Source organism: Tiliqua scincoides, chromosome 2 (genome assembly GCF_035046505.1).
Source record: "Tiliqua scincoides isolate rTilSci1 chromosome 2, rTilSci1.hap2, whole genome shotgun sequence".
NCBI lineage: Eukaryota > Metazoa > Chordata > Lepidosauria > Squamata > Scincidae > Tiliqua > Tiliqua scincoides.
The window spans coordinates 258,055,133-258,070,327 of record NC_089822.1 but is presented as its reverse complement, the minus strand read 5'-3'; the positions used below and the strand labels follow the sequence as shown (position 1 = coordinate 258,070,327).

General features: G+C 47.1%; 1 protein-coding gene across 1 annotated transcript; it reads right to left on the bottom strand.

Annotated features, from left to right (window-relative positions):
* Positions 1–3,020: 3,020 nt before the first annotated feature.
* On the bottom strand, positions 3,021–12,800 carry LOC136639095 (zinc finger protein RFP-like). The gene is made up of 7 exons (XM_066613120.1): positions 12,501–12,800; positions 11,935–12,030; positions 11,144–11,374; positions 8,327–8,349; positions 6,169–6,284; positions 4,683–4,715; positions 3,021–3,535 (listed from the first exon to the last, which is right to left on the bottom strand). Exons 1-7 carry the CDS (start codon positions 12,798–12,800, stop codon positions 3,021–3,023), a joined length of 1,314 nt encoding a protein of 437 aa, XP_066469217.1.
* Between the last annotated feature and the right edge of the window lie 2,395 nt (positions 12,801–15,195).

The following is a 15,195-nucleotide window of genomic DNA, read 5'->3' as shown; positions in this document are numbered from 1 at the left end:
TCTACTAGGGAAGACTGACACTCACAGTAGCAGCTACCACTGCAGACTTGAACAGAGTGACATGTTTGAACACTCAAACCATTTCTACAGCATTTTCTGAGTGTGCACAGTGTTTCACGTGTATAGTCTGGACGCAATACTTACAACAGTCCTGTACATTGTGTACTATTATCCCCATATTACAAATGGGGGAGACAGAGGGCGCAATGCTATCCTGTGCTGGAACAGGCAAGCCAAGAGGTTGGAGCTGTATCCAGCGCAGGATAGTGACCAGAAGCAGCTTAGCCAGAGGCAATGAGAAACTTTTCCCCTTACCCCTGGGTAAGGGCTGCTGGCCCCTATGGGTCTCCTCGAACTTGCGCCACCTCTGGAGGTGGCACAAGTTCGAGGAGAGCAGAGCAACTTGAAGCTGCTCCATTCTCCCTGGAAATGGGGTTTGGGATTCGGCATAACTGCCAGATCCCAGCCCCGCCTCCCACTCCCACTTGCCCGACTGCCCCCGGGGCCGCCCACCACCTGCCCTCCAGCCACCCACAAGCACCTCTCTCCCACCTCTTCCCCGCCTCCCCCCCACCTACCTTTTCCGCATGCGTCGGCCAAGCCAGGACAACACAAGCATCCAAGGGGAAGCCAGCATGGAGGTTTATGACAGCCTCCACAGGCTGGTGCTTCTAGGAGCGCCAGCCAGGTTTCCTCTCGAGGAGGTGCAAACAGCACGTTTACAGCACGTTTGCGAACCTCCCAGGCCAGCAAACTTGTGCTGGCCAAAATCCATTCTGGGATTGCACCCTGAGACTGAAAAGAGAAGCTTGCCTAAGGTCACTTAGTGTATTTGAACCAGGAAGTCTTGATTCTCAGCTCAGTCTTTCAGCTGCTTTTAGCTTTTAGTCTTTTAGCTATTAACTTAAAAAAAAAAAATTCCCCAAAAGAGGATTACTAAATAGTAATAGCTGAAAAATCTCCTTCAAGGGGAGCTGGGGGGGAGGGGAGGGCAGGAGAGCTCAGGTCCTTCATACACATCTACCCAAGAGGAGGAGCAAAGCTATCTGAAAGAGCAAGAAAGAGTAAGTATTTGATCTGGGAGAAACTCATTTGGAAGCCAGGAGGAAGAGATGGCAGATGGAATCCAGTGAGCACTGCACCCCCTAGGCCATCCCACCACGTGAAAAATGCTCCCCACAATCTCGCCACCCCTCACCCCCTCATTTCAGCCTCCTCTCCCAGCTAGAAGGGGCATCCGTCACCCACAAATCGGCAGGGTGAGAGAGGATGAAACAGAAATGTGCTGGCCCCTCTAGTCACTGGCATTCCATATCAGAGCACACAGGATTCCTTTCCTCAGTGCATCACTCGGCATCCAAGTTCTACGATGAATATACTTTCTCCATCACCTGACCTGACTTGCAGGTCTTGCATCTGTACCATGCTGAAGTTGATTCCTAGATTCCTGTCCCTTAGTCGTCATAAGAGTTGTACTTGCATCCATTAGGGTTGATGGGCACATCCTTTTCTGCCCATTTGGCTCTCTCACTTTGCTCATGCCCAGAGATCTGAAGAGTGGGTGAGTGATAGGAAGCTGTGATAGGATAGGATGCGATAGTGATAGAGTGATAGGATAGGTGACATGGAGGAAGCTTAGCTTTCAATGTTTTAGTGCTGTGCTGTGTCTTGTATTGTCTCTCAAAAGATCTTTAAAAATCTTCCTGGATTGTAACCCTTATTCTTGTTGTTTAAAAGAATCCCTCATCTGCAAGAGGGATCTGAAGGCCTTAGGAGTGGACCTCAACAGGTGGGAAACCCTGGCCTCTGAGCGGCCCGCTTGGAGGCAGGCTGTGCAGCATGGCCTTTCCCAGTTTGAAGAGACACTTGGCCAACAGTCTGAGGCAAAGAGGCAAAGAAGGAAGGTCCATAGCCAGAGAGACAGACCAGGGACAGACTGCACTTGCTCCCAGTGTGGAAGGGATTGTCACTCCCGAATCGGCCTTTTCAGCCACACTAGACGCTGTGCCAGAACCACCATCCAGAGTGCGATACCATAGTCTTTCGAGACTGAAGGTTGCCAACAACCAAAAGAATCCAGTATCTATATTCTTACAAGCTTCTGCCTGTGCTTGGGTGTTGGGGAACTGAGTCCAACCAGTCTGGCCTGGTCACTTGGCTGCTACTGGGAACATTAGGAGGAACCATAGTCATGCACTTGGATCCCTGAGAGTTGAAAGGGGGTTCCAAGAGTTGGCTAAGCCCTGGAGGCCCTCAGATTTCAGTGGAGCTGTGAGGATGGGCTTCTAAAAGGATGGGGGCAGGTACCAATGGGGGATTTAGCCCTCAAGGAAACAGGTCCACCTGTTAGGAAATACTGGTGAATTTGTCAGAAATCTGTACTGTGGGCCCTTTTTATCCATGATTGCATCCAGCAAATGTTCTGAGGCATGGAGAAGATGGAGGTTTTGGGCTGGTTCTCTCCTCAGATTCGATTACACAGGCCTACCAAATTGAGGGTCAGAAAAGTTGCTTCCTTAAACATTACACCAATTCCTGGGTATATTTGGGATGCGGATTCCAAAAATGGCATCTGTTTTGCCCTATCACGTCTAGTTTTGGAGATATAGTATAGCCTCATTAGTGAATGGTTGAAGCAGCTTCCTCATGAGGAAGCCATGGTGTAGGCTTCCTCATGAGGAAGGTGCTTGAACCATTCACTAAAGAGGCTATGCTGTGTCTCCAAAACTAGACAAGATAGGGCAAAACAGATGCCATTTTGGGAGGGAGGGGTGAAGATGGCTCTTTGATGCAAGGCTCAGCCAATCAGCACCACAAGCAGTCCTCTGAAAACAGGAAGGGGGAAAGAGAGAGTTGTTTCATGACAGACACAAGAGCTAGCCAATCAGTGCTGCACAAATATAGTTTTAATGCAAACATTACAAAAAATGTTGTCTCCTGCCAGTCCTGAGCAAAATGCTGAATTTATTTCAGGAATGTGGTGAGATTAAGTACAACTGTATCTGCAATTCTTGAGTGGCTCAGGTACAGAGTGTCAGGTAGCCTCCTTCTGACACCCAAAAGAAAGGTAGAAGGGTCTTTCCACAGAAAGAGGCATCTGAGAACACGTAGAGTTGTGCTCCTGTGTTGGCATTGAAAAAGGCCACTCGCCCCCCAGCATAGTTCAGAGTCACTCGTATCTTCAGCTCTTGGCTCAGGCACAGAGGATGGTCACGTGGGGAAACAGAAAATCTATACTCTCCGTTCCACATCCCTGTGTCCCAGAACCCTGTCTCAGGCCTATGCTCAACACTGTCCTTTCTCTTTACAGTCTTTCTGACAACCCCCACAGACCATTCTCCTTCACTTCCCACAGTGACTTCCCAGAAGTGTCTCCCTGCTGTGAATCCCTCGCGTCCCAGCACAACCTGAGAACTCTCAAATCTCTTAGGATTGCCAGGCAGATCTTGCCATTCATCGCCACATCTCACACTTTTGTGGTCCTCAGACAGGATGAGGTTGGGATGAGCCGTGTCTGGATCCAGAGTCACCTTAGCTGTTGGGAGTGGAGGGAGAGGAAGAAAGGGAAGCAGAATCAGCTGGAGACTGACCAACTTCCTGACATCATTAATTGCCAACTGTGGTGCAGCAGGCCATCAGGATTGGGCCCTGAAACTTACTTCTAAATAAACATGCCTTAGAATGTTAAACTGATTGAAGGGGACAAAAATCCCCTTCCCCCAAGGAGATCTCCGGCGGCTGCCTTGCACCCACAGGATACAGTGGTTGCCCTTTTGGTTGTCAGAAAGCTCAGGATCACTTTTACATGGCAATTGAACTAAAAAAAAATATGTGTAATCAGGGTATCAAATTAATTTTAGAGCTGGAACAATCCAGAAACTGAGACTGGAGCATCTTAGTTTAGGGGAAGAAAGGAAAAGTTCACTTTCATATTTTAGAATTCAGAGCTGTCCAGTGAAATTGACTGGAAACAGACCAAGGCCAGACAAAAATAAATAAATTGAAAGTTGCAGAAAGGATTAATCAAAGAAGGTCTATAAGCCTTGGTCACAAAATGGAACACCCATGTCAGGAGAACAGGATACCTCAGGTGGGTTGGTCCACAAAAGCTACTAGCCCTGAAACATTTCTTAGTAGCCAATATTCCTCCACATCCTTATGTCAACCATTGCTTGCTTAAAAGAAAAAAAGTTGAGCATTTAATAAAGCTCCTGATCCCAGTCGTTGGAAGAGCTGATTTCTGGCACAGGAGACCAAGCATGTAGCTGTTTACAAGCCCCCTTCCAAGCACCAGATCCACAGAACAAACACAATGGCCATGACATTCGGGCCCCATTTGTGGGCTTTCATAGGCATCTAGCAGCCCCACTTTGTGACTAGATGAACCTTGGGCTGATTCAGCACTACTGTACGACTGAAGTTGCAGGACTGGATCATCTGTGAGCTGCTCTGGTAGGTAAAAATGCTGAATGATGTAATGAAATTTTTCAAAAATGAACAAATATTGGGAACTAGAGAAAAACAAAGTTGATATTGGCACAAAAATGGTCCCTCCTTTCCCACTACTGCCAATGAAGCCACTTGTGGTTCCTGAGAACAATCCAACGAAACAAGCAGAGAATTCTTGACAAGTCCCCCATCCCCTTCATGCTTTTCATTGTCCATCCGATCCCACAATTTACCTTCCTGAAGCTGAAGTCCAGATACCAGAGAGTCTGGGAAAGAAAAGGGAACAGAGATGAAGTGCAGCACAGATACTCTTTTAGCACATGCAGTGCAAAAAAGAAACAGCCAATGGAACCAATTAGCCAATTAGATAGCATCTAATTTTTCATAATTCAAATCACAAAGTCGGGAGAGACATGGTGGGGGGGACAGAACCCTCCCTCATTTCTTTTGAGATAAAAAACACAAGTGGGACTCTTATTATTCATCTTTATGAGAACAAAACCAAAAAAGATAACATGAGATAGCAAAGAAATGTCCCTAATGATCCCTACAAAACAAATAAAGAACATAAAAATGCAAGAGTGGAGCATTATATCCTAATTACTTATAACATTCCTTTTGTAGGCTCCATAATATCAAATATCAAACATCAATCCTCAGCAGTTCTTTCTAGTAAATTACTGAAATGACAACTTAAAGTTTTCTAGTCAATTTATCAATTCTCTTAATTCCTTCCCAATACTTTTAAATTAAGGGCACAATCCAGCCCTTGACTTGGGCCGGCAGAAGTCCTTTACACCAACCCAGGAGGGTCAAAAATGTGCTATAAGGTACATTTGCGGCTCCTCAGGAGTCAGGTAGGTCAGCACACAGAGGTGTGCCAGCCTGGGGAGGCTGGATTAAGGCACAGAATTAAGGGCTGGATTAAGGCACCGAAGCTTGCATCAGCCCGGCTGGGCCGACACAAGTCTCTGAGATAGGCGGGGAGGAAGCGGGGAGGGAGGCGTTCCTGGGCAGGGGAGGGTGGGCAGTGCATGGCCCTGGGGGCAGACCACCCCCAAGGTTAACACATTTATCAGCTTGGAGGGAGGGACTTCCTTCTTGAGTGATTTTGGGGCCTGTGTTCATTGGATCGGGATCATTCTGGTGACGTTGCATTCCCCTTGGCCTGCCCTTTCCAATGGACCAATGCATGATCACCTACTCATGAGTAAATGTGTACTGTGGCTCAGTTTCACTTTCCATTGTGCTCCATGCAGTTTCCTAGGCAGCTTCTGTGCATGTTAGAAGACTCTACACCCAGTGAAAGCAACAGAGGGAGCTTTCAGAGGGAGTTTGGGGCTGAGAAACACACTCAGAAGCACTCATGACAGTCCTCAGATGTTCCACAGCCTCTTTAATAGGTACATGGCAAAGTTATTTTATTAATTGAAGAGGATATTATGTTTCATCATCTTATAAGCCCAATTTCACATTATGGCTGTGCCTCACTCCTCAAGATGCTGCGGGGAACCAAACCGTTTTAGCACTACCGCACCATCGGGAGGAGGGGGAGGAAAGGACCGGGCTCTCTATAATTTCTCCTCAACCGGCACTGACCCTTGTGCAATTCTCCAACACTACAAATGACTTGGAACCTTTTACGCCCATGTATTCACCTATGTAATGTATTCATCCGTGTAATGTCCAGAGTAATGCCCTTGCAGCCATTATTCTTACCTTTGAATTGCTTCATGATGCCCTCGAGAAAGGGACTGATGTCACAGACGTCATGGATCCTCCACTTCAGTGAAGCAGGAAATGCCCCAGGATTCTCAAAACACTCCTTCTGGCACCTGATGGTGAGATATAACATCAAGTCACTGTCCATACAGTCCAGAATTCCCAAGGGTAATAAGAGAAAGGAAGGAGGTGGAAGAAAATAACAGGACGTCCAAAGACTCAGATAGGTGCAGCACAGAGAAACAGATGCTCTCTGGGAAGTAGTCTCAGATGTTCTCATAGAATGGGACAGGGTGCATGGGAATCTCAGCTACCTGGGTCTGTGGGACTCCTCTTGCCTTAACACTTCAATATCACAGCAGAGCTATACAGTGGGCCCTCGGTATTCGCAGGGGATTTGTTCCAGGGCCCATGATTCCAGGATATGAAAATCCATGGATGCAGGAGTCCCAAGATGGGGCAGGGTCACTTTGCCACAATAATGTATTCAGAAGCTGACCCAGGACCTCCAGAGGTTGCACCAGGACTGCAGCCCACTCCATAGGCCTCCAAGCACTTTTGAACGCCTCCCAGACATGAGCCGAAGTTGCCGAGGCAAACTGGAAGCCCCTTGGTTTGGTAGCTTCCCAAAAGTATTCTGCAGAGAGGGGAGACATCTGCAGTGGTTCAAATCCACAGATGAGGAACCTGTGGATAAGAATGGCCCTCTGTACCCAACTGCAAGGCCCTTCACTAGCTATCTTCCACTTTCCCCTTTGCTCAGTCACATTCACAGCACAGTCTAGAGTTTATTCTCCAGCCCCTTTAAAGAATTCCACATTCCTTTTCCAGTCCAGACTGTGTACTACTTTCAGAGTGTAGCATGTTTTTGTTGGATCCATTACTCAGCAGTAACAGTGGAAGCCCGAAGTCTTTCATTCAAGCTCCCATTAACGCAAACATAATTAGTGTTCTGTCAAATGGCCCAAAGAATGGGCTGCAGAAGAGCACACAAAGCCCATTTTGCCTCTCTGATATACCCCTTAAGAGCATTATACGGCAAGGAGCAAAATTCCCACTATGGATGAACTTGGGCCCAAATTAATCTGCCTTACTTCATTCTCTCCGACTGGCCTCCAAATGAAAAAGAGTCAAGCCACAGCTGGGTCTCCGCAGCATGACTTGGTTTCTCATTTCCTGGTAGTTTTCACTCTCATCCTAACTAGGCTTAAGCTGCCCTTTTGAGACTCCTACAGGAAGAGTTGATGGTACCAGTGATCCCCTGCAGGCTATCTCCAGTAGCAAAGGTAAGAGAGCAGTGGAGACAAAGAGTGCCTGGGCATGGGCCAAACAGGGCGGGGAAGAGGAGGGAGCTTCTGGGTGGGGAGGGGGTGGGCAGGAGGATGACTGGGAGAAGGATGACACAGATACCTGCAGAACCAGCGTGTACTGGATCCTAACTCCTTTCCCTGTCCCCTTCTCTCCCTTACTCTTCTTGGACAGCAAAGGAGCTGGCACAGATCCAAGGAGCTATATTGGGGCAGCAAATGCTTGACCCAGGGTAGGAGAATGAATCTGCTACCTCTACAGGAGGTAGGCACATTCTCCTTTGATGCAGCTGCATCACTGGTGGGTGTTTAATTAGGATTCTTTATTTATCTACCATCTTTCCCATCCTCAGACTTGTCATCAGATATTACCCAAGCCAGTCATTTAGGCAGGTTGTCCTAGACCCATTAAAGGTCTGGATATACAATACTGTTCTATATACATAGAACGCTTCAGTCTCCAGATGCATTTCTTCCATGATGTAATTGTCTCTCTTAGCCACCCAGCACATGCCTCAAGCTTCCACAGACAGCCACAAATCAGGTCAAGCCAGGGATCTCCAGTGGTTATTGCTCTTTGACAAGGAACACTCTCAAACTTCCACTCTGTCCTATCATTGTGGCATGTACTCCAGGGATTTCTCTCTCCCTCCCTTCCAGACACGAATCACTCTGCTCCTGCTTAGCCGCAGGAAGGCTTCAGGTAGCTCCACCTCTGGCCCACAACCTCCTGCCTTTTTATCTCCCATTTCTATTCTATCCAGTATAGGATGCTGCGTGGCTTTTAGCTGTATAGAACTGTGTTCCCTGACTCATAACACATGAAGGAAAAAGTGGGCTCCACTCACCTCTCCAAGAGGTCTCCAAGATTCTAGAGAGAAACAAGAGAAAGTAAACTCAGTACCTGCCACAGTGTGCAGAAACCCTTTATGAGTCAATGAAATCTGGCTAAGCGCTGAAATGTCCCTACTGGAGGCTGAAGATCTCCTTCAGTTGCAGGTGGGTCAGAATACAGAGCATGTGAAGTACATTTCCTGGGCACCAGGCACAGAACCTTCTCAGTAGCAGCGCCACAAGTTTGCAGAATCCTCCCTGAGGATGTTGATCAAACCTGCTCCTTGTCTCTGTCCAAGCACACACTGAAGACACTACTCTCCAATAGAGCAGCTGATGAAGACATTATGGGCCCAATTCTATCCAATTTTTCTGTGCCGGTGCAGCCGTGCCAATGGGGCGTGCGTTGCATCCTGTGGTGGGGAGGCAATCACAGAGGCCTCCTCAAAGTAAAGGAACATTTGTTCCCTTATCTCAGGGCTGCATTGTGGCTGCACAGGTACTCAAAAGTTGGATAGGATTGGGCCCTAAGGCTGCAATCCTATATACCCCTACTTGGAAGTAAGAGCTATTGCACTCAATAGGGTTTAGTTCTGAGATGCATAGGATTCTACTGTGAGTCTCAAAAGACTGTCTTTTATTGCTCCCGTGTCATCCACGAAAGTACCTTCTGTTGCTGATTTTTGAAATTACTACACTAGTAGCTGAGTTACAAAGATATAAAGCTTGTGAGTTAATATGCGTTAAATGAATAGAAATAAATAAAAACTTCAGTAGCAGACACATAGAAGTGCATCTGTTGATCAAAGCAATACTGTCACGGTGTTTGCACTTGAGGTCCAGAGGTTCTCAAACTGGGACACTGCGATGCCCCAGCCTGAGGAGCTCTGCCTTTACCCCTTTAAGGGGCAGGGAGGAGGGAAGGCAGCAACATAATCCCCAGGAGCACTCTGCTGCCATGGGTGACGTGGGCTTCATTGTCCTTATTCAGCGGCAGCAGCCTTCCAGGGTTGTGGGGAAACCCCATGGAAACCTCTGCAGGGCTTCCACAAGAGGGCGATCAGCAAAGGAAATGTAAAAATAAAGTTTACAATCACGAAACTGGAAGTGGTTTGTGATTATTTTCAGGATTCTAAGACTCAGGGAGCCCTGCAGAGGGTTACATGGGGCTCCCCACACCTCCTAGACCCTCTATCCCAAGTGCTTGGACTCTTATCCCCCTCCAACTATACCTTATCTGCCACACTCTGCAGCTCAAAGCTCAGGGCAGTCACACAGATAGCTCTGGAGGGATTGCAGCATATCAGCTCTTCTCCAGGATCAAAAGATTCTTCCAAAATTCTAACAAGTTCGTTGAGGCAGTTCTCCCCAACTTTCACGTAATTAGTCAACGCAGTTTCATAAGCTTAAAGAAGTTTCATTCTTAAAACAACCTAATAAAATAAAATCATACAGAAATCTCTCTACCTTCAAACAAGGCAATTGCAAGAAGGCTTTCAGCAAAGGTTTCATAATAGCAAAGGCAGCAAAGAAAATAATATCATCTTAATAGCTATGGTAGCTTACGGAAGTCCACTCAGAATTCTAATGACCAGCAGGGCTCTGACTGCAAGGTTATCTGCCTCTCTCTGTAAAATCTCAGTCTAATTTAAATACCCTTCTTCACTCCTATAGACACCTGTTGTCACTCCCACATTAGGGAATGCTACAGAAACTTCAGTTTAACTCTGGCAAACCTTTTCCTACTCTCTGATCCCTGATCCCTCATATCAGAGTCATTAACCCATTTCTGCCCAGACCACTGGTAAACATATTTGATACCTGTTGCGAATATGCAACATTGGACAGAAATGGCTTTAAATGATCTAGGCCAGTGGATCACAAACTGTGGGTCATGACCCAATTTTTGGTGGTTTGTGAACTGACAGGGTAGATTAGGCGATGTGCATCAAGGGTTAAGCAACCTGCTGCTTGAGGTGAGCACTGCTGCCCAATGACCATTATAGCCACAGAGGTCTGAGCAGTAGGTAAACTTTTTTTGGGTGGGTCTTTATGCTAAAAAGTTTGGGAACCACTGGCCTAGACACTTTATAGAGACTCTTCTTCCACTGTTCAACTTATCAGCTCTTTTCCAGCATCCCCTCTCCCTTTTTCCAAATATTAGATAAAAATAGGGGGATCAAGCACACAACCTCCTTGACAAATGCAAAATGCTCTTCCATTAAGATGTGCAGGCTAGCACCAGTACCTTAGCCCCAGTTGTCCTGCAGAGATGCACAGAAGCCTGTTTTTATCCCCTCTCCAGCACAGATGCACTTCAGAGAGTCAAGCCCTTCCTCAAATTGCCTTTCAGTGCATTCATAGCACAGACCAGGCTGGCAGTTTGCTCTGCCCATAAATTGGAGCTGGTGGCACAATGAATGCAGCATTTGGTTGCTCCCGCACAAGTCTCTTGTTCAGAAATTCCAGTAAACTTACAAAGAGCAGCCAGGATGCAAAATGGGAGAACTCACATACAGACCCTTTTCCTCTGGAGAGCAGCACCGTAAAGGGCTTGAAAGGAACTTGGCCTGTGTTGCCAGCTCTCAAAAGAAAAAGCAGTCAAGATGCAGAAGAGCTAGCGCTTTGACCAATGAACCGCCCAATGGCATTTTGAAACTTGGATAAAGGCAACCTCAGGAGCAAGCCAGTGCAATTGTTGATTCCTGAACACACAGGAAGATTCCTTATGGATACGGTCATTCATTGTTTTAATTCCATGAAATCTTCTTCTATGGGGGACGCCTGCCAAAGTCAGCCATTAACATGGTCAGACTAGGCCACCGACTTACCTGCAGGAGTTCATTCTCCGACTGCTGCTGCTTCTCCTCCAGCTCCCGGATGAGACTGTCAAAGGAGGAGAGCTCCCCAGAAAGTCTGGCAAGGTGCTCCTCCCTTTCCTTTGCAATATCCTTCACCACCTCTTCCATCTGGGCCAGCAGAAGCTTCTCTTGTTCTTCAAGAAACTGGTGCAGTTGTCTGAAGGCAGTTGCTATCTTCTCCCTCTCTGCTTCCGTTTGCTTCTGCAACAGGAACATGGAAGAGGAGGTCAGTCTTGCAGTGTCATGAGGCAGATTATGAAGACCCCATAGAAAGAACGCTTGGGCTTTAGAAACAGGTTGTGGCTGAAATCCTATGCATGCTATCCTTGGAGCAAGCCTCATTGAACACAATGGAACTACTTCTGAGTAGGCATGCATAGGAATGTGCTGTGTAAACATGAATCAGCGGAAGAGTTAAGGCCCAGCCTTAGAGGAATCTGAAGATCAATCCATGCATATTTCCTGGGTGGGGTTAGGGCTATCATGGTTGGCAACCTTCAGTCTCGAAAGACTATGGTATAAGCCTACAGCACCTGCTATTCCCAGGCGGTCTCCCATCCAAGTATTAACCAGGCCTGACCGTGCTTAGCTTCTAAGATCAGATGAGATCTGGCATGTGCAGGGAAACAGTTAGGGCTATCACAAATTCTCCATTATGCACAGTCTGAGGATTGGAGCTGCCTCACAGCTCTTGATTTTGCATTCAGTTCCAGATTTGTGTTCATTTCCCAATTTGAAGAATTAGCACTGCTAATACTTACAAGCAAGTCTTGGCTTTCCTTCTCACTCTCAACCTTGTATACTAAAATGTTTTCTCTCTCTTTCCTCAGGATACTCAGGGAGCGACTGATCTGATCCTGGAGAGAAAACAGAAATCCCTGTTGATTGCTTTTTTCCTCCTAATCACCAGGCACAGATAATTTTTTTTTCTTTTGTGCTATTGTTTAATGGGATTTTCCTGCAAATTTGTCATTTTAAACTTGTATGTCGTAGTGGTAATTGTAAACTGCCATCCGCACTGACTTTAGAATAGAAAGACATGGTAGAAATGTAGTAAATAAATAAGCAAGCAAGCAAACAAGGGCACAATCCTAACCAGGTCTACTCAGAAGTAAGTCCTATTGTGTTCAATGGGACTTACTCCCAGGAAAGTGAGGTTAGGATTGCAGCCTTAATGCTTTAACTCCTCAAGAGTTTCTTCCAGATCTCCTGATCAGGGGCTGGAACTGAGCTGAGGTTCACTGCAGTCTCCTTCCCCATCCCAGAAGTCCCCCCAGACCTGACCAGACAAGTCCCCAGATACATGTAGGGAACATGGAGCCCCCACCTTGCACTCCTGGGCAGTCTCCTCCACAGAAACCACACGGTGCTTCAGAAGGTCACTCAGGTCCTTGGCGATCTGGACCATATTGGCCAGCTGCCTGTTCGGCCTCAGCTTCTTCACCTTAACTCTCTCCCTGCACCGAGGACAGGTGGCCTCTGTAGGTGACAACCTCCAGCTCTTGGCAATGCAGGCACGGCAGAAATTGTGCCCACAGTCCAGGGTCACTGGATCCCTGAAATAATCCAGGCAGACGGAGCAACTCCCTTCGTCTCGCAGCCTCTTCCTGCAGCTTTCCTCAGCCATCGCTCTGACTTCACTGTGCAGCAGGCCCAGTTTTGCTTTTTGTTGCCCACCTAGTAGCTTTTGAGGGTGTCGCTTTTTTAAAGTGCTGGAAAGGATTTGGTTGTATGGGGCTGGTGGGGGGTAGTGGAGTGCCTGCCTATCCCAGGAGTGGAGAGCTTCTCCTGAAAGGTTGTTCCTTGAAGAGTGTGTGTGAGCAGCAGAACTTAGATTCTGAAGAGAGAACACTGGGAGGGTTCTAGAAGATGAGCTCCTTTCTTCTCACCCTGCTCTGCTCTTCTTCTGTGTATCCGAATTGCAACCATGAGCCCTCAGAGGGAATACAGTCCTCTTTAAACACTAAGGTTAGGTTCCTGGAAAAACAGTGGAAACCAAGTTAGTGGATACTGAATCATTGAGCCTATGGAAAAAAAATGGGGTTAGGTTCCAGGTGATCCTCTTCACCATACACTCTATGAATTTTATGAACCTGAATCATCACTTGAAGACTGTGGGGCTGGGTGATAGCGAGGGCTCATCCACATCTCTAACAACTGAGGCTTCCTCCTCCATGCTGGATATCCCTCAGTGTGTTGAAGATTGTGGTGATGCGGCTTTCTCCCTGCTGGCTATCTTTGAAGGTAGCTGGCTCAACAACAAGGCCTCAGTGCGGAGGGGGTTGCTTCACATGTCCTTCTCCACCAGTCTCTTGGCTTCTTCATAAGAAGAGCCCTGCTGGATTAGGCCAAAGGCCCATCTAGTCCTGTATCTCACAGTGGCCCACCAAATGCCCCAGGGAGCACACAAGACAACAGACACAACCTGCGGCCTGGTGCCCTCCCCTGCATCTGGCAATCGGAGACAGCCTGCCTCTCAAACCAAGAGCTTGCACATACCTACTATGACTTGTAACCCATAATGAATTTTCCTCCAGAAATTTGTCCAATCCCCTCTTAAAGGCATATAGCCATCACTACTTCCTGTGGCAGAGTTTCACAAACTAATTACACGCTGGGTAAAGAAATATTTTCTTCTGTCTGTTCTAGCTCTCCCAACACTCAACTTTCGTGGATGTCCCCTGGTTCTGGTGTTATGTGAGAGGGAAAAGAGTGTCTGTCCACTCTGCCTATCCCCTGCATGATTTTTTATGTCTCAATCATGCCCCCCCTCAGGTGCCTCTTTTCTAGACTGAAGAGGCCCAAACACTGCAGCCTTTCCTCATAGGGAAGGTGCCCAGTCCAGTAATCATTTTGGTTGCTCTCTTTTGCACCTTTCCTTGCCCCAGCCCCAGAGCAGCTCTAAGGCAGAGTTCTGGAGGCCTCTCATCATCGCCAGGGTTGTGAAGGCTAAACTAGAGTCCTCAAGATGGTGCCCAAATGGTTGGACAAGTCTGGAAGTGAACACAAATGTGTCGAATGATTCTCCATGGGCCAATACCAATGCTCTTTCGATGTAGAAGATTGACTCAATCCAGACAACCTTCTAAAAAATGGGGCACATAACTGGCTGGGCACAATTACCACAACCATAAAACAATGGAAGGATACAGTAGGTGTCTCCCCCCCCCCTCCACTATTACACAATGGATTTAACTTTTAACTTTATCAACATTTTGTTAGAAAAATGTTTTCCCTCAGGAACTGATGTAATGTAGGGAGAAACCGATATGAGGTAACACTGGCATTGGAGAGAAACATACTATAGCAGTGTAGGATGGAAGTCAGCGACTGTGTGTTTGGATACTGTTACAAAATCCTAACATATTATAATAAACTTCTGTCAGGGGCGTAAAACAGGTTTACAAGGGTTAAACAAGTGAGGTGAAGTTGCCCCCCCCCCCGAAAAAAAAGTGCAGTGACGACAGTTCAAACACCGTGCCGAACCACCTTCATGGCCATCTAAGGGCAGAGCACCAGAAACTTCTCTCTGAACACCTGGCCCAGCTTCCAGATAAAGACACGCTACCCATATATGGAAAGGAACAGCTAGAATAGGGATGTCAAACTCGTTTCATACAGAGGGCTGAAGTTAGCATTCATGGTCCCTGCCGAGGGCCAGAAGTGACATCATTAAGCAGAACCTGACATCAAGCAGATGATGGCCAGAAATAAGTACTTCGTTCTCACATAGAAACTCATTAGCTGCACATGACAGAAGAGAAAATGTGCAAATCTTGTTCATATTTTCAAGATATGAGAGAGCCTAATTATTAAGTTGGGAGAGCCCAATTTTAACAGGGGTCGGATAAATGGTTTCCGAGGACCGCATTTGGCCCGCGGGCCTTATGTTTGACACCCCTAAGCTAGAAGATTTCATCAGCCCTCTATAGAAAGGCAGAGAAAGTGTTTGGGGCTCAGTCCTCAGGACTGATGACAGAGTAATTCTTTACAGCAGTGTTTCTCAAACTGTGGGTCGGGAC